Source organism: Manacus vitellinus, unplaced genomic scaffold (assembly GCF_001715985.3).
Source record: "Manacus vitellinus isolate BGI_N305 unplaced genomic scaffold, ASM171598v3 scaffold_22_pilon, whole genome shotgun sequence".
NCBI classification, from domain to species: Eukaryota; Metazoa; Chordata; class Aves; order Passeriformes; family Pipridae; genus Manacus; species Manacus vitellinus.
In genome coordinates this window covers 2938428-2958243 of record NW_021939632.1, presented here as the reverse complement: position 1 = coordinate 2958243, position 19816 = coordinate 2938428, and the positions used below count along the sequence as shown (strand labels likewise).

At 46.8% G+C, this 19816-nt stretch overlaps 1 protein-coding gene across 1 annotated transcript in view; it reads right to left on the bottom strand.

Annotated features, from left to right (window-relative positions):
* ITGB5 (integrin subunit beta 5) overlaps positions 1 to 19464 on the bottom strand; it is a 54909-nt gene extending 35445 nt beyond the window's left edge. Inside the window, exons 1-4 of the mRNA XM_018072694.2 lie at positions 19383 to 19464; positions 12947 to 13151; positions 7393 to 7642; positions 3431 to 3599 (exon numbers count right to left, since the gene is read on the bottom strand). Of these exons, the coding sequence (XP_017928183.1) occupies positions 3431 to 3599; positions 7393 to 7574 (351 nt within the window). The 5' untranslated portion in view covers positions 7575 to 7642; positions 12947 to 13151; positions 19383 to 19464. The remainder of the gene's footprint in view (positions 1 to 3430; positions 3600 to 7392; positions 7643 to 12946; positions 13152 to 19382) is intronic.
* Positions 19465 to 19816: the final 352 nt, after the last annotated feature.

Here is a 19816-nt window from a genome sequence, read left to right as displayed (position 1 = left end):
CACTGAGAAACCCAGAGCAGCACTCTGCTCCACTTAAAACAAATAACCAAGGAGTCTTTCATTTATTTTTATTGGACTGGGATTGTTGAACAAAAAAACCTGCACTGATGCCTGCCCCCTCATCTGGTTTTTGATCCTCATGGGATATAAAGGATTTTGAAAGCAGGGGTGGGACTGGACCCAAAGCAGAGTAAGGTGGGAAGACGTGTTTCCACAGGGCTGGGCATGCTGCGGGTCCTGTCCCTACTCCTACAACCAGCTGCAGTTGTCTCCCATACCCCAAACAGCTTCTCACTCCATACAGCCAACAGTGACAGGCAAAACTGCCACAGCTGCCTCAGCACAGCACAGGCCTCCAGATACTATTGAAAAGGCTGCAAAACCCATGAACAGTATTTCCATGCATGAAAAAATATCTAAATTTATACTTTGGGCACTGAATAAAATCTGTTCAATTGCCAAGATATCAACTGCCAGAAAAGCCCTCTGGATTCATCAATATGTCTAAAACCTCACCAGTTTCTCAGGTGCAGACCTTTTTGGAAGCAAGAAACAGATACAGGTGCAAAACAAGAATGCCTTAGGGGTTAAAAGCCAAAACCTCCTTTGTTTGGTGTTGCTCTGAAAGACACCTCAGTGTCTCCCACATGTCTTCGCTATCGCCATATACCAGTGTCGACCAACTACTAATCAAAACTGTTTCAAAAGACACTTTATTTTTCAATCAAACATTATCTCCTTACTGCATCTTAGCATATAAGATCTGAAACTTACACATACTACCAAGCCATGTGAACCTTGCACTTGGAAAATGGCAGAAAACCAAAATACTGCAAATGGAAAATGTAATTATGGAAGGTTGATTAATATTCCTGGCTTACTATTTTAGCATCAGAATAAAGGCTTATTGTCTATGGCTCTTTCACTGCCTCCAAAATAACATTTACCATATCTTCATCTGTCAGAAAAGAGCCAAATCCTGGGCCTGCTTGTTAGTCTGTATTAGCTGTACAAACTTTACCCACTCTTTGGGTTGAAAACCAGGCCAAAAAATTACTCGAGTGCGACAGAGCTCTTAGACAGCTCAGGCAGAAGAAATGTTTGATATAAATTACCGTATAAAAACACCTAGTCAACAAGAGTAGGTATTGTTTCTGACACCTCAGAAGGGGAGGGGAAGACCACACTCAGACACCATGCTTGGAGACAGTGAGGCTCTGCTATGCCATGGTTAGCTCTCCCCAGGACATCCCCCCTGATGCCACAAATTCTTCTGCTGAGCACAAAGTAATTCATGGTCAACACGCTGCATCACCCAAAGGCAGGGGACTTTCTAAGGTCATAACTGCCCTGGAAAAAGCCAATGAGATGCAATGGGGTCCTAAACCCACCCCAGAAAGTCACCAAGGTACTTGTACGCTGCTCTCCTTGCATGGTGGGGAAAATAGTTCCTGAGCTAACAGAAACTAGTGACTTTGCAGGGTTTCAACCCCATGTTACTCCATTAATCACTGTGGATGCAAAACACTATGCAAAGAGCATCCACATCACAAGCAGCACTTCACTGCCACCCCAAATGTCCACCACCTTTGCCCTCCTCAGCAGTGCTGAGCCTCACAACAACCCCTGGCCACTGACCAGCCTGGGCCATCACTTGACCGCTGTGAAGGAAATTAGGCACTAAGTTCCCCTTTTGACTGTGGGGCCAAACATCCTAGTGTCAAATCAGCTGGCTTGAAATTTTGGCTTTTTTAACTCTGGACAGAGTCTTTGCTGCTTATGGCTGGGATCAGAGGCAGCTGCTCCACCCACAGCAAGAGGCTGCCAAGGCAGCACGAGTCACGGCACAGCTGGTTCTCCTGCCTCGCACACCAGTCCCATGGTCTTTCTCTCCCACACCCAAGCTTCAGTAATTGCAGCAGTAACTGCTGTGGCTGCAGAAACTCCTCCATCATGACCTGCCAGATCACACCAAGAGCCACACATTGCACATGCTCACCTTTGCTCACCCTTCCTAGAGGATGCTCAGTCCTGAATTTAGATGGTGCCAGAATCTAAATTTGCCTTCTGAATTTAGAAGGGATGAGGTTGTGCACTCAACAACAGTCAAAGATTTTGATCCTTACCAATAGTCTGAGATGGGCACAAATGTGCAGGAATTATCTTGCAGGTCTCCTGCCTTCCACCAATACCTCCAAAATGAGCCCTTGTGATACACACTGAAATATTGCTGCGCCGTAGGGAAATGTTGTCCTGGTTTTGCAGTAACATGGTGGAAGGGACTGCAAAAAACTACGTGGTGGGTGGCACAACTAAGTCACCATCCTGAGATGTCCCTATTCTAACCATGAGAGCCACCTCTCCAAAACTGAGAAGCACTTTATACCCAGACAAGTATTGGGAGTAGCTCTGTAGTTGTGCCAAGAAAAATACCTGTGTCAGGCTAGGAGAGGCAAGATGACTGTTGGCTGGCATCAGATCCAGTGGGGCAGGTTCACTCCTGCCGAGACTATGAAGCGTAAATGAAGCCAACCCAGGTGGAGAAAGATCTGCTTTCCCACATGCCTGCATCCCATCACTCCCACAGACGATGCCTATCTCCCGGCTCCCATAATTCAGACGCAGAAGAAAACATCAAAAGGACTTTGAAAGGCTGAAGCAATCAGAAAGCAAATTGTATGCCAAGAGGGGAAATAGTAAAAAGAGCCGTTCCCGGTGAGCAGGGAAACTCAGCTACACGTTGGAGTGCAGCAAAGACCTCCATCCATGACAGACAAAGGGATATGGAGCAACCCACTACTCATTCCAGAAAAATATTCAAGCAAGCATCTCCAAAAACCCTAAGGTTGTGGCTAACATGGCACCAAGCTAATGAACTCTGCTCCAGTTTCCTTGACAAAGTGGGAGAACAGGCTACCAGTGCCCAGAGGTGGGATCATCCAGCCCCACACGCAAAGGGGTCAGGTACGAGCAGTAGGAACCAGCTCCAACCCTCAACATGGGTCAACCACTGCAAGATGTGTTTGACACACTTAAGAAAAGCACTGATCTGACATGTGGTGCTGCTGTACAAAAGTGTATGTAAATCTTACAGGATTATGTCCCAGGTGCTCAGGGATCAGCACCTACAAGTCTAACTGTGTGATGAAATCTCAGCCCTAAATTTGCATTTGCGAAAGCTCTGTTTTTATCCCTTTAAACTAGAAATAGCATTAACCTTTTTTCCTTTGCCTGTTTATCTACAAAAGCACATGAAAACAATAACCTCTGCTTTTCAAAGCATTTTTCATGATTTCTGCAGGAAAAATTTTTAGTAGTTACTTCCAAGAAATGGCATATTGAAGCTTTACCCTAGTCCAAGAACAGAGCAGAAGCAGCCTCCTCCTCCTCTTTTGCTTTGTTGTAAACCCTTAAAATCAGGGCAACTCACCTTGCACACAGCTGCCTGCAAAATCGCATCAAAGCCACCCTCTGGAGCATCTCGGTTGCGGGAAACCTTCTGTTTCTGAACTTCTTCGTTAAAACGGTCAACTTTATCCGTCAGGGACAAGAGGTGGCGGAAGCCAAAGGATGGGACGCAGCTGGGGAACAGCTTGTAACTGTGAGAGGAACAGAGGAGTGGTCAACTGGGAGGAACCACACCAGCAGCCAAGAGCCGCAGAGGCTCCCGGCTCTACTAGGTTGGTTTCTAAAATTCTTCATTTAGAGGGCTGAAATACTCTCACAATTCTTCATGTTTTGGACACTTTGATTTTTGGCTATCTATATACAAAACCCTACAGTAGAACCCATATTTTTTTGGTTTCCCCTCAGGAGCTTTGAGAAGCTGAAGTTTCCAGAGATCCCACTAGGACTCAAAATCTGTCTCCATGTACCGTGTGAGTAGAGACACAAAGCACCAGCCCACCCTGGGTCAAGCAGCTCTGCAGTTTCAGCACCTATAAAGTGGTTTTCACATTGGGAATCTGCAGTGAAGGATGCAACCCAGTGATAGGGAGGGTATGTTTTCCCAGCAGGCTATGGAGATGGCTATGGGGACTATGCCCCATGCCTGTAGAACTGATGGGCTGGTGTCAAAGGGCACCATGCAGGAGCATCACTGATGAGAGGTACCTTTCCCCTGTTTTGCAACACTGATTTTCACTCTGTCAGCCAGTTTTCTTGCCAGCATGTGCCACTCTACACCCACCGCACATCACCAGGCACCTGGCAATTGCCCAGCATGAGATGCAATAATAACTAACACCAGCTCATGCTTCCTCCCACTCTCCCTGCAAGCCAGTGAGCAAACACCATCCCGCTTTCCAGGGCGTCACTTGAGCAGAAAGGTAGGAGGGGCACCCTAAGACAGAGAAATGCTTCAGCAGGCTACCAGAAAAACTTTTTTTGCCATACAAAACCATGAAAAAGCAGCTTTGCTTCTCACCACATGGCTGGGAGAGCTCAGCAGAGCAGCTCCTGTGGTATGAGAAATCGGGGAGCATGTGCAGGGGAGAGGGATGGGAAGGGTTAAGAAGAAATGTGTTTACAAAGGAGTTGGGTTGGCACTAATTCACTCTTATCTTCAAAGATAAAACCGAGAGAACAATTAAAAGCCTCTGCTGACACATGACCCTCTATAGGTAAGTTGTTAAAGAGGCTTTTTACACAAAGGAGTATTTAAGATTTACCACCACTGAGAATTCAAATCCCTCACAAGGGACCCCAGAGCAGGGATTTCCACCCACACAGCCCTGCACACACCTAACCATGGGGCACGTCCCACTGTCCTGGGCCTGGCTGCCAATTGGAGCCATTCCCTATGATCAGCCCCCATGTCCACTTGCACACAGGGCCAAGGCAAAGAGTTTGCAATGTCTGAAACCTCTGCACTGCAGGGTCTCAGCAAGCTGCTCTTAGCCCATATGATACAAACCCATATGGTTTGTCAGAGCCCTGCTGCACAAAGAAAACACTGACACACTGTAGGGTCCTACCTCCCATGAAGATGTATAATTTACTTCTTTTTTGTTTGTTTCACACTCCAGGTTTGCTGGCAGAAGCTGCAAGGCAGCAGCAGGGCAGGCGCCCCATAGCTGAGCAAGGGCACACAGTGGTGTGGGCGGGTTATCTCGGGCTGTGACCTCCACAAGCCATATCACAGAGAGACAGGCAATTAGGGGTTCAGTCAGGCACTCTGCCTTCCTTATCTTTTTAAATTTAGTGTTTGTTTCCTTCAAACTATCATCTCTCTTGGACGACACTATGGCTGCAGGAACCCACTTCCTGGCTTCCTGGGAGGTCCCACCCAGGATGCTGAGTCAGAAGCAGGGATGAGAGCAGGCACAAGGGATCCCAACCTGACCCTGTAGGAAAGCAGGGCTGCACCCCACCCAGGACCTGCAAGTCAGACATCACCACAAGGAAGTGGAGGAGAGAGCCTGGACCAAGGGCAAAAAGCACCCACTGCAGCTCATGTTTACTTGCAGCTTTTCATAGAAGCTGAACAGTTTGTTTTGACACTAGAAATAGCTGCAAACAAAACCATACCTCACAAACCTCACTGCAACATCAGTGAGCCACATGGCAGCAGCCAGAGCCCACTCACAGACTGGGCAGGGGAAGGAGATTCCACCACAGAACAGGGAGCCAGCACCCCTGGTTTGGATGAAGGAGATATGGCAACTGGAAGGGAGCACCCACCAGATGAGCTACCTTAGGCAATCCTTCCTAAATACTTTCCCAAGAGAAGGCTGGCTTGACGTAACCCACAGAAAGAAAAGCAACCACCTGGGCAAAGGCAAAAGTACATACAGATATCCTGATCACAGTGGGAAAAGCTGAGGAGACAGCTCTAGATGTCCTTGATGAAAGGTCATCGGTAGTTTCAGGTATTGCTGAGCTGTCCAGTTGCATCCTCTCCTCCTTTCCCAGCCCCCTCCTCCTGCATATTTCACTCTATTTCACTTGGCAAAAGCCATGTTACTCCAATTAAATCACAAAGCAGCCAAACAAAGTTACCAAGATTTCTCCAGCTGGAGCTAAACCCTGTCCCCAGCCCGCAGGCAACATGAGTGGTGTCAGAGACTGAGAATGATGGAGGTGACTGAGAGGATCTCTCAGAAGCCACACCAAATTTCTGGGAGAAGTACTATGAAGAGGCATGGTGTGCTGTGCCATTGTGGCAGATCCACCTTCCTGGCTCAGTCAGTGTGGTCACTTCTCACTTCATGGCTAAAGTATGAGTTTTCAGTGTTAAAATCCATTTGACTTTCCACTCTGGACAGAACTGGTGAAAAGAGAATACAGATAATTTTTGTCTGGTCAACAGTCAATGTGCAGTGAGATGCCAAATGCTTGGTCAGTGCCAAAAGCTGGCCTAGAAACTCACAGCTGATGCAAGCTCTCTTTATCTGCCTCTCATGCTTGAAGCATGCACAGAGCTTGGCACCCATTCATGAGGTGATCTTACAATGTAAGTATCCACAAATGGCTCAAATAAAAATGCTAACCTTACTGTCTTTACATGACTAGAAAGCACCTCTCTGATGGATGAGGTAAAGACGAGGACTAGAAAGTGTAAACGGTGACATCCTCCCAGGAGGGCACTTGCTGCTGTATCCACTCTTTGATTCCAACATCCAAACCCATCTGAGCCTGGACACCCTCCATTACACCCAATTTCACTCTTGCATAATCCTCAATTCAGTGGATTTGATCCCAACTCTGATGGCTAAAAGGCAACAAAAAGACTCTTGCAAAGACACTAACAAACAAAAAAAAAAGGAAAAAAGGACAGAAGGCTCTCATATCACCACAAAGCAAACCACATCACTTGTGTCTTTTGCAACTGCCAGTTTGCTTCCTTCTACAGCAATAAAGATGAAAAAACCTGCCTGATGCCTTCAAAACACTCTACAAGAACTCATTAATCAGCACTACACCCCATCACAAATCTCAGTTCCTCCAAACACTTTTGTTGGGAAGGACTTACATTGCCTTGGTCTTCTTATCTGTAAAATGCAGACAAAAAGCTTATTTGATTTACTCAAGGCCAAACTATGACTCAGAGCTAGGATCAGAAATCAGGAATTTCTGGCTCCTTTTGCTTAAAGCCTGTAAAAAAGCTGCCATGTCTGCATCCTTTTCAGGTACTTAAAAATAACTTCAAGCTCTCTGATAGGATAGTTTCCTATCTCTGGACACAGTGATCTCCCAACAGCCACAGCAAAACTGGAAGTTGTCCTATTTTGAATTGCTCAAGTATCACAGTGACAGCCATGGCTAATCAGCATTCCCAAAAGCTGAGGCTGAAGTGTGGTTCATTATTTAAAGCAAGAATGGAAGAGGAGACTGCAGCCAGGCTGTGTGCAAAGACAGGGCTTGTCCCTTCAGGGTACACCCACCACTTACCCAATGCAGGGATTGTTTTGGTATCTTGGTGCTGTGTAGGAGAAAGGAGAAATGTTTTTGTCCACAAAAGAGCCAAACCCCAGACGGAAATTGCTCGTGAGCTTTCGCATCTCTTCAGCCAGCTTGGTCCCCAGATTGCGGATATTATCCAGGTCATCGTTCATGGACAGGGAGAGATCCATCAGGTAGTAGAGGTCCACAGGATAGTCCTCCACTTGCCGAACCTGAACTCGGAAGGAGGTCTGGTCACCTGCACACACACAGGAGTTGAGAGTGGTGAAAAGGAAACTCCGAGCACGCATAAAATCCAGACTGCACATGCTTTTTTTTTCCACTGCAGAGCAGATAGATCACTTGCAAAAGAAGAGGGTGGGAGGAAGCTTTTCCAGATTCATCCTTTAGGAGACTACCAGGAAAGCAAGTATTGACGTTGGGTTCTCTTAAGCTATGTAGTGTACTGGTTGGTAAGAAAAAGACACATCTATGGAGTGCACGTCTCTATTTTAGCTCTCCGGACATATGGCAAAATGTCTTTCTATCTCATCTGAGAGAACATCTAAAGGGGGGACATGTGAAAAATGCCGTTGCCCTGGTATGTGTACAAGGGTGTTTTCCTAGAAAACTGGAAAGAAAAGCAAGCAGAGTGAACCTCAAATGGATGTTTCGTGGACTACTGAGACAGGGACCCTGCTCATGCTTACTTGGGTACATCCTCAAAGCAAACCAGGAGGAGTCTAAGAAGTCCTGTACAAAAGAGAGAATGAGTGAAGCAGGAGGAGAAAGAGGATCAGTAGAAAACAGTCACTGTGAGATGAATGCAAGATGTCCTCTGAGCTGTGCAGGGAAGAAAAGCTGATGCAGACACAAAAGAAAGACCTTTAAAGAGGACCTCCCACCCAAAAAAGAGCTGTGCCACCATGATCCTGAAGAAAGGAGGGCAAAAGGGAAGTGAACTGGAAAAAGAAGGTTGTTAGGGTGACCCAGGGAAGCACTGAAGCAGAGGGTAAAGCTTCCTGAAGTGAAGAACAGAAGGGAAGGACCTGACAGGGCTGAGTCACAGGCTGTGCAAATGTGAAGACAAGCAGAGGAAACCTGTCCCTGACCTTCCCCTTTGCCAGAGCGTTTTCTCTAGGAATGCCCTCCACAAGGGGTACCAGGGGAGGCCAATGCTAGCACCACCTATGTCTCAAAAAAGGTCAAGAGGTTTCAAAATGAACTCAACTTCACACCAGACAGGAGGCGGTAAAAGTCTGCCTTATGCTTTGCTGAGAGACGGATCTAAATGGAAAATTCAGACTTCAGCACCTCACATCCCAGCTGGTTTGGAGATCCCATGTCCTCAATTGCCACCTCAGCCCCTTTTCCAGCTCAGTGGAGCCTCAGACTCAGGGAATCAGATACTTAAAAGCCCAAGTTCCCCCTCCTGCCCTCTCCCAGCCCTTCATGGCCAAGGCTGAACTTTGGGTACTGGCAAGTTCTGCAAAAACACTTGTGGCTTCCCCTCTTCTTCCCCCGAAATGAAAATCAAATTTTTTAGCATTGTGAAAACACTTCCTTAACCACTTTATTGTTCTCCTCATTGTGCACAGCAGCACAGCTGCTCCCACTTAATTCCAGCCCAACAGCAGCAGCAGCATCCCAAAACTGCCATGCTGGCAAGGCAGGCCATGAGGGGCTCTGCAGCCCAGCTGGCACCAGGGCCAAACACTGTCCCTGGCTCCAGAATCTGCTCTTTAGTGATCCCTGCAGCCATCTCCATGTGTTGGGAGCAAGTGGACACCCTCCCAGCCCCTCGATGAAGGAGCCAGAATCCCAGCACCCAGGAGGATGCATTTAGAGGTTAGAGGCTGCCCCTTCTGCAAACAAAGCTGGGAAGGGTTTAGATCCCTGTCTGCTCTTTCCTCCACCAGCTCCCTGTGCATCTCCCACAGCTCTGTGCTGGGGTACCAGAGGAGTCAGCTATAGCTCCTCAACCAACACCTTCTTTCTCTTTAACCATCTCCCTGCACTCTGCTACAACCTCACTGGGAAAAGGCAGGGCTGTGAGAGGCACCACGTGCAAACACGCAAATGTAGATATTGCCCAGATACCAGCTGTAGGAAGCAGGAAGCTCATGCCATAAATACTCCTCTTTATTCTCCCCATCTTTCTTTTCCAGCAGGACAGGACTTCCCTGGCTGAGATGTGGAGTGCAGCAAGATGCAGCTCAGCACTGGCCCTACAGTAAGCAGAGATATTGAGGTGGCTTAACCAAATCACAGAACCCTAGAAAGGTTTGGATTGGAAGGGACCTTAAAGATCATCTCATTCCAACCCCCTAGACCACTTTACTCAAAACTCCTGTGACTATGACTCCATCCAACCTGGTCCTGAACACTTCAGGAATGGGGCATCCACAGCTTCTCCGGGCAACTTGTTCCAGTGCCTCACCACCCTCACAGTAAAGAATTTCTTCCTAATATCTAATCTAACCCTGCCCTCTTTCCATTTGAAGCCATTACCCCTTGTCCTATCACTACAGGCCCTTGTAAAAACCCTCTCCAGCTCTCTTGTAGGCTTTCTTTAGGTACTGGAAGGTGCTCTTAAGGTCTCCCCAGAGCCTTCTCTTCTCCAGACTGAACAACTCCAAGTCTATCAGCCTGTCTTCACAGCAGAGGTGTTCCAGGTGGGCCTGATGCTGTACCTGGCATGCATTTTGTGGGGGAGCAAAGAACATAATTTATGTAGTGCAAAACCTGTTAGCACTGATTGCAGGGTAAAAAAACATGATTGCAAGCTTGACTCTAATTCAGTGCTGCAAAATATGTTTAAATCTGGAAAAATTCATTCCCATGCTGATGTTTTTCATTCCTACACATTTTTCCCACTGGAATACCCAACCCTTTCAGAAAAAGAGGATGTGTCCTTCTGCGTTTTGCAACATTTCCATTTCCAAAACACTATTCTTCCTGCCAGAGAGGATTTTTGGTATGGTCTGATCCAACCTGCCTCTCTTAATAGTTACAAATTTATTAGTCCCTGAGAAGCACCAAAAACTACAGGATCCTGTGCTTAGTTCTTCTTTTATTCCTAACTGCACAAACCAATTATCTCAGAGAAACGACCACTAATGTATGAAGATGTAAGTGCAAAAGAATTTATTATTCTCTGTGCACAGTATTACTCTCACACTTCTAGGGATAATCCAGCCCCCTCCTTCCTCATGTACCGTCACCACCATCCTCTCCTTAGGGCTTTTATTGAAAAGTTTTAAAACTCAAAATTTAATTCAGAAATGTTTCTCGGATACTGTCACACAGAGGCAGTGCAGAAACTGGAAAAACTGATTTTGGCCAATTTAAGAACACAAACTCGACAATCGTGCTTATCCAAAAAAAGCTTTTTTGTGCTTGGTGAGGCTTATGGCTTGATGAACAACACAACTTGCACCTATTACTTTTTTAATTCCTTTTACACTATTTATATTATTCATTTAACTAGGACACACTGCTTTATAGCTGGACTCAGGATTAAAAAGCAATGTAATAAAAGCTAAATGCTCAATCCAAAAGCTACCTTGGAAGGACATCAATTTAATGCCTTTGGAGTTTAGCTGCAGACACAGATTTGGGGATGTGACTTCTGCGACAGGATGATGAGATCAAACTGCTTGGGTGGGAACAGCAAACAATTGACAATCCACTCCCTTCTGCTTCTGCTTAGCAATTGAAGAATACAAGATCACCATTGCCACAGACCACCGCATGAATTCATCTTTGAAATAGTACACCCTTCATGCCTAAAATTAAATCAACATTGTCTCCTTTTTGTCTTGGGTTCATAGGGTGACATCCATTCTCTCAAGATGAAGGATTAATGGATAATTTAAACTGTGGCTGCTAATACAAGGGTTTAGGAAGTCAGTAGCCCAAAGGAGGAGTGATGCCCAACATCAAAAATAGAGCAAAAATGGGAGATACTCTTACAAACATCTAGGTATCTACCCCCTCCTGCAGTGACTCTGATGCTCTGCAAGAGGAGCACAGGGAGGGGAGCTCGCTGGCTCAGTATGGGAATTGCTGCAGGGGTCCTTGGGGTGATTCCTGCAGTTCAGCCCTGACCTGGAGGGCTTCTCTGTCAAGAAGAACTGAAGATGGCCATGAGTGTGGTCCCCTGCAAGGGCAGGCAGAAGCAGCACACCAGCCCTCTGCAGCCCAAGGTATCTGACAGCACAGGCCCCGGGAAGCCACGAGGAGATGGACCCCTACGTCCTGCCGCAGATCAGAGTGGTGGGAATCAGCGCCTCGGCTGGGCAAAACTGCCAGGGATTGGGAAAGGGGAATTCGCTGAGCACCAGGCACTGAGCATGAAGAGGGGTGTACAGGAGGCGAGATGTGGAAGCTGAGTCGGCCCTTTCTGCCAGGAATTGCCTCAAGAAAGAGGAGTAATAACAACTCCCTTTTTTTAACTGGAGCAAACCTGTTTTATCAGCAGCACTGAGTGGCAGAAGCCAAGCATCTAGATGTACATACAGTGGTGACTGCTCTCAGGTACCTGCTTTTAAGGCTTTGAAGCAAAATATTTTAAGATTTGAGGGTTTGACTGATGACAGCAGTCATATTGCTGGAGAAGTTAACTGAGAGCCATAACAATCATCCAACCTGTACAGCTAAAACAGAACTGCTGCAGCAGCTGGTAGGCTCTGGGAGAGCACCGGTAGCATGAGCACTAGCTCCAGCTCCTGTTTTTCTTGGGCAAAACATCATATTTCCTTTTTCTATATGCAAATGAGAGCTCTCACAAAACTGTAAGCCTTAGAAACCCACACCAATCGCTTATAATGAATCAAGCTTTTATATTTGCTTCTTAACTCTGCAATAAAGAGCTTTTTTTTCCCCCCTTCAGAAATATCAGCTGCCACATTTTTGCAAGAATTCTAAACCCACATTAAAGCCTCCCCCCACCAGGCAAAAACTTTTGATAACAAGCACGCTCGCATGGCTCAGATGAGACACTTCCTTTAAATTTTTAATTAAAAGGAATAGATTGAAGAAAAGTGATGGCTCAGGGGAATAAAACAGGGACCTGGCTACAGTCCAAGGCCTGAGTCACAAGTTCAAATCTCCATCTTCTCCCTTGATCCAATGGTTCTTTCGCATACCAACAGAAAACAGATATGTGGGTTTGTTTCCAATTTATAGAAGGAGCCGTCTCAGTTTAGAGCCATGCACTGTCAGCTTGGTCGAGGATCCGAAGTTATTTTAACTCATTCTATCCAGTGATTCCATTTTTAAGCTGAGCAGGTTCCTTTTAAACACATGCAAGGGTTAAGACTAGTATTGGCAACAGTTGTGGGTGGGTTTTGATTGACTTTGCCCAACAGCAGTGTCCTCTCACAGAGGACATGTGCCTCAGCCCCATTTGTGATGCACCACCAAGGTTCACAAGTATGGAAGGGGCCAGCAGTCACCTGCTTTAGTGGGTTATAAGGCCATGAGCTACAGCACCCTCTCGGCATGTCCTGGTCACCCCTTCTCACTTCCCTCACACCCCACATGGCAACTGGGGACTCACCAGGACGAAGATTCAAGGCGACCTTCTGAGGTATAATCTGCGTGACATCCAGGTGGGTCTGGCCAGAGCCCTTGCTGCTCAGAGGGATGTTCTTCACCACGCTGATGCTGCTGCTGGGGTTTTCGATGGCTCCGGCACAACCGTTCGCAATCAGGTTCTGCAGGAAGTCGCACCGGGATGTGATGGACTTTGTGCTGCCAAACTCCTGGGGGGTGAAGAATGGACAAAAGGGAAGTGGAGGCGAATACATCAATCCCCACAGCAGGGGCTTTGTTTTGACATGCTGGTATCTAGCAAATAGGAGATGACAAGGAGAAGCTGGTGTCCTTTGTGGTGACTGTACTTGGAAGGAGCCTGGAGCCTTTCAAAGGGACCTACCAAAAAAGGAAACTCTGCAAGGATTTGAACATTGAATTTGCTCGCAGAGCATCGCAAGAGAAAGCTAAGCCTGGGTTTTCAACCCAGCCACAGCAGCAGCACTTGCTACCAGCCCTGGTTTGGGCCACATGACAGCAAGGCAAAATGTCTGGTTTGCTGCATGGACAGCCCATTGCCATCTCTAATATTTTATGCACAAGCATCGCCTCAAAGGAACTTGGCAAAAGACAGAAGAGAGGACAAGGAGGTGACACCGAGGGAAGACGGACAAACCCACCAACCAAATCAGAATGTGAAGCTGGAGACTGAGGTTGGGTGGCTTCAGGGACCTGCATCCTCTTCCCCAGGAGAGACACCGCACATCCCCATGTGAGCACCACATGTACTCCCTCCCTCACACCACCCCACTGCAGGCCTTGGCACGACACTGTCACTTGGGAAACAAAAATGACAGCAAGCAGTCCCTGAGGTGGAGCACTGAGGGAGCATTTTGATGTGGGCAGGCTGTCCTGGGCAGCTTTGCTGGAGAATAAGGGAGGTGGGAGAGACTTCATGGGAGCTGGTTAAAACACAGTCTGTGCCCGCCACAGGCAGTGAGGCACAGGCAGCAAGGTGCAGGCAGTGGCTCACTCCCAAAGGACAGGCTGCCAGGGCCGGGAGTCTCCCAGCACCCGTCCCAGAGCTCCAGCCCTTGCTGCGAGCCTCGTGCGTGGAGCACAATGCAGCCTTGTGCAGGGCAGCACTCGGGAACAGCCAGCCACACAATGCAGCCTTTTGCAAAGAGCCCATTTGTTAGAATGCCTTTTTTTTTTTCTCCTCTCCCCAAAAGTGCCAAAGGGAACAAGTCACATGCCTAAAACTTACTGGATTTTAAATGGTCGATTCCTACTTATTTCTGCACCACAACAATAGAGACAACCCTCTTTCGCTCCAGGGCTGAGGGACTAAAATGACATGAAAGAAGGCAGAGAAGATGCTCACAGCCATGCCAGCCCCTCCTTCAGCTGTGCAGCCAAAACCAGCATGGGGCTGAATAAACCTCACTTGTTGCTGAAGCTCCAGCATGGCAGAGGACAGAAGACATATCAAGGAGGGAGAGGTTTCTGACAGATCCTGGGGTAATCTCCATGAGTCCCTCAAGGACAGCCTCAGATACAGGGCCCTGGGACACAGAGGCTTCCTGCTGCATTTTTCTCACTACAAGGTCCCAACGCTATTTGAGAAATGCGAGATTTGCATTCCAGCATCCAGCACCGGGGTCCAGCCAAGAAACCGACGACGGTACATCAGATGGATACGAACACAAATTTCTTGGAACGTGTCGTGTAAACAGATGAACTTCCAAAAAGGAGGACTGGGACTATTTAAGTCATCTCCAACATTACAGAAGAAAAATCAGAACCCCTCACAAAACTGAAAACAACGCCCATCCTTTCAGAGCAGCACGTTTCAGGCAGCCTTGGAGAAAAGTTTCTCTCGGATGTGGTTTGACCTCAAGTCAGGGAAAAGCTGGCGGGGTCCAGGTGCTCTTCTGGGCATGTCCACCCAACAATAGGGCACCTGTGGGGAGATGCTCTCTGGCTCTCCCAGTACCTGGACCCCAGCTCCAGGGGAGCACCTCTGCCAGCTGATTTCTGCTGCCACCCATTAGAAAGGACACTCTAACTGTGCAAAAAGCAACACAAACAAAAAACATCCAGCCTCAGGGGTACAAACACCTGTGGGGATGGGGGTGCAGCTCAGCACTCAGGAGGGCAGGACTGACTCCTACTTCTGCCTGATTTCTTACCCAGGAAGCATAACTCTGAGCAGGGGCGTGACAGTGGCCTTGGGAAAGCCCCAGCAATCACCACAGCACCCGCAAACACCCTCCTGTGCACCCATGGGTCAAAACTCAAAGCCAGAACTGGGGCTACCAGGTACTATCCAACTCAAGTGCAAAGTTTTCTGTGACAGAGATCAAGGCTCATGGAGGTTCAATGAAAGGCAAAAAAGGATGAGCAGATCTGGGGAGTAAAGGGCATTGCACAGGTCCAACTAGCTCACGAACAATCACGCTGAAAGGCAACCCCACACCAGCTGGTTCAAACCCCAAGCAGAGGACCCCCCGCAGTTAATTAAGCAATTGAAATACCTGCCAACCATCTGCCTGCATGCCTGCTTTGGCAAGAAACCCAAGAGATGCCCCACACAAGCAGGATCTACCCCAAACATTGTTTCATGCCACAGAGAAGCACTGGCTTGGGAAGGTCCCACCGAGTCCTCATCAGTAACTCTGCCTGTCCCCAGCCCAGTGGGCACGTTGCAGTCCAGCCTCTGTGCTAACAAGCTCACAAAAGCCAATGCTCACAAGCAGAAACAGTGAATGGAGACAACAGCGTGACAATTACATGCTCATCAGTTTGACAGTTTTAAGACAAATTGCTTGGTTCATGCTATAAAAATGGAGAATAGCACTGACTATCTAACTCCTGACTGGGCATGTCCCTGACATTTTTTGCTTTAATCAATCCAGCTCTGCATTAATTCAGTCTGAAATATGCCTGTTTTCTCCATTAAAAAAAAGTGGACATGTTCCCTTTAGGAACATCATTGAGTTTCCTTCCTCATTCTCCAAGCACACATTCCTGAGATGGGAGAGCATGGGGTAAAAGCACCTGCTGGAAAATAGAGGGTGCCATTGGGGAAATTTCTGTTCAATTAATCAAAAAGGACATTTTTGCTTAATTAAGATTCCAGCAATGATGGAAAGGCTACAGCAGTCTCCATCACCCCAAGAGTCATCTTCCCTCTGAGCTCTGTTTCAAGGCATGCTCAGGTGATGGTTAAGGCCAACATTCACATCTCCTCATCTAAGCACCACTGAAATCAACACCTTCAAGTCCTGCCTTTCAAGGTATTCTTCCAACAGTCAACAGAATTGATGTCTGCTTCCAAACTTCCAACAGCCCAAGACTTGTGGTTAGCTCAGCAGCTCCTGGGGGCTCTAAGGCTGCTGCATACCAGAAGCTGCTATCATCAGCTCATCCATCACCACCCCTTTGGAGATGCTGAACACAAGCAGAAGTGAAAAGAAGTCAAATCAAGCCAGGTTAGGAGGTGGCAGTCATAAAGTGACAGCATTGTGACAACTCTGTAAGCATCTACCTACACACATGCTCGTATCCTCACAATTCAAGGCATATAAATTCAAGGAACCTTATCCTTCCTGGAAAACTATCGGGATAGGTCTCCTTGCATCCACAGGATTGCCTTCATGCACTCCTAACCCACAGCTGCAGTCTATGACTGTCTGTGCTTACATGGAGGCTGGATCCAGGAGTGCAAAGGGTGATGGAGGAGAATGAAACACTGGGGGAGCCTGCATGAAGTGTGACTGTCTCTGGGAAACAGCACAGCTTTCCTGTTCAAATTGCTCCTCTCCCACAAACAGATAGGATGGTACTGCCAAGTAATGTTATTCCCCAAAGGAAACACAGGAAGGTATATAGAGAGATGATGATAAATAATATTAAACTGTGTGTGTGTATATATATATATACACATACTACATATGACAGACATCTCTACACTTCCTGTACACATAATACATACACACATAATACGCACAATTATATACAGAATTATACTATATGTGCTGATAGACTTCTACTATGTATGCTTCCTGACAACATTATTAATTGTTGCCTACCAAGTTGACAAAAGCTGGCCCAATTTGCTCCTAAACCTGTTAAGTGAAAGCAAAGGGAGCACAAAATACACACAAATCAGGCTTATTGAGGTTCTACCACAACATGACTACCATCTGTGGAATCTACTCCAATATCTTACCCCAATATTTAAACAGCAGCAGAGCTATAGAATTTGACTGGCATATACTCTCCCAGGCAAATGACAGCTGAGGAAAACAGATTACGAGCTATTTAACAAATTTAATAACCTGACTAGGCTGCAACAGAGGGAAGGGGAATAAGGTGGTGAAATGACTATGAAAAGAAAGAGGATATTAGAGAGTTTATAATATTACTTTAAAACTTTTGAAGTCGAAAAACTCTAGGTGTCTTTCAAAATCCCATTACCTCACCCGATGATCTCAGCTAAAGAGAAATAATTAGGGTTTCAAACAGTACATTCTAAAAAAAATAAAAATACAGAATTAGAAAAGAACTTGCTAAGTTTTAGCATGTAGCATGTAATGGGGACAGCAGCTTTTAAACATGTAGCTCTTGGCATGAAACACCTTGAACTGTGCTTTTAAATAGCTGCTGCAGGCTAAAGGTCAGGAAGTATTACAGCACTTCCCCGTAAACACCCATCTTCCTTCTTGGCCTCTCCATTCCAGTTTGGAACACTTTTTTTTGGTAACTATTCTGTTTGCAAGATAAGAGTCAGGCTGCCAGTCCCATGGGCTGCTGTACAATTAGTGGTCACAGCGACCACCAGACAAACATTTCCACTGCAGCATTTTGCAAAAAATTGTCTTTTGAGGCCAAGAAGTAAAAGAAAAACAAAAAAACCCAACAGAAAAGCACAAGCTATTGGGTACCCATAGCTTAATAGCCAGCGTTCCTGGATCCAATCTCACCACCACAGATTAGCTGGCTCGAAGAGGAGCTCTTACAGCTGTTTACAAGATGTCTCAGAAGAGAGATCTATTGCTTTACCCTTTCCCTTCTGCACACCATTTGCCTTTCTGGAAAAAACAACCCATGAAGGCTATTACACTGTCCGGCAGCGTGGTGTTTGTAGGGTTACAAGTTTTTCCCTGGAAAGCTGCAACTGTGCTTACAAGTAAGTGAAAAATGCAGTAAAATAGACCTGGAGAGCCAGCACATGGGGTACATCCCAAGACCCAGCCAAACCATGGGGAGTGGGAGCCACTTCTGCTCCATGTTCATACCCATCCCCAAACCCATCCTCTGCCCTGAGGAGCTGCAGCTGCCCCAGGCAGGCCTGGCAGGAGGAGGGATGGAAGCAGCAGAGGGGCACATGGACAGTGCCTGCATTCTCAACTCAGCATCACCATCTATAGCTGGAAGGTGAAGCGAGTGCTCAAAATGGGACCAGGACGGCCACACTACAGGAGTAAGGGTCAGCAGGGAACAGAACAGCAGCATTCCTGGCCATGCCCACTGAGAGGTTCAAAATTATCCACTGCCCTGCAGTTTCTCAAAGCCCAAACCCAGTTCCTGGCACAGCAGCTGTGCCTGCAAGTAGGCAGGATTTTTCCATGCATCTTTAAGCACCCATCTTTCTCTCTTAAACACTCAGGACAGGCAATAAGCAGACAACTGCTATCTATGCATCAGGTGTTACCAGGTCTTTCATGCACCTTGTTCTCTAGAAATTTTAAGTCTACATGATAAAACATATACTGGATTATATCTATCTATCTATCCATATCTAAACTGATGAGCATCTCCTAGGGAGCAGGGAAAGATACTTGCAATTTCTCACAAACAAGGAAGTGCAATTAAATTACAGGTGAGCAGCTTCAGCATCATTACAAGGATGTATTTTCACTCTGAAGTGCTCAGTTAAGCTGTGCAACTCATGGCCACGGCATGGCATGGATGCCAGAAGCACAGGTCGCCCCCCCAAAATGACACAATAGATTCAGAAAGGAGAATTATCTTTCTTACAGACAAAGAGCCCATGCCATGCCAAGCCACACGACAAAGGACACGTAGCAAGACACGAGCCAGGGGCTTGGGGCTTTTTAGGGAGAGAGCTTCTGAACAAGCCTCCCTCCAAGACAGAGCCCATGCAGGGATCCAGCATCCACCAAAAACAAGAAGGTAATTGAAGGGACAGAAGGACTGAAGGAACAGTGCTGCTCTGTTGAGGATGTGTGGGGGCCAGTGGGGTCAAAGACTTACTTCCTATGATGTGAAAAAGCTGAGGAGTTGCAACACCCAAAATATGCTCTTCATGGAGCACCCACTGCCCTCACTCACCCCTTCCAGCATGGGACCGACTCAGGAACAGGAAGGGGAGAAAAGCTCTTCCTTTCAGCATTACAAAAAGCATGCAAGACAAACGAGGTCTGCCCACATACCTCCTTGGAGCACCAGGCACACTTGGGATGGATGAGGAGACACTCTTCGCAGGATGTGGCACTTCCACTGGTGCACAGATTGAGACCTTCAACAAGAGAGAACAAGAGAGCAGGGTGGGCTGAGAGGTTACTCTACTCCAGAACAGTGTTCAGGGGCGGCCTGAGACATTCTTAATGGTAAACATACTGTAAGTTTAAACAAGAGCAAAGAATCTCCCAAGAGCTAAAAAAGGCAGAAGAAGCTGTAAATCTCACTCCACCTGCGAGGAGGTCTTGTTTTCTTTTCTTTCTCCAAGATAAGCAAAAAGGACAGAAATTTGTTTTGGGGTGCTGAGAACCTCTGAAATATGACTGAACTTCGTGACTTTTCTTCCCTCTTTTCAATGGTTTCTGGTTAATCAAAGAGTTCAGCTATTCATCTTCCTAATTAAATA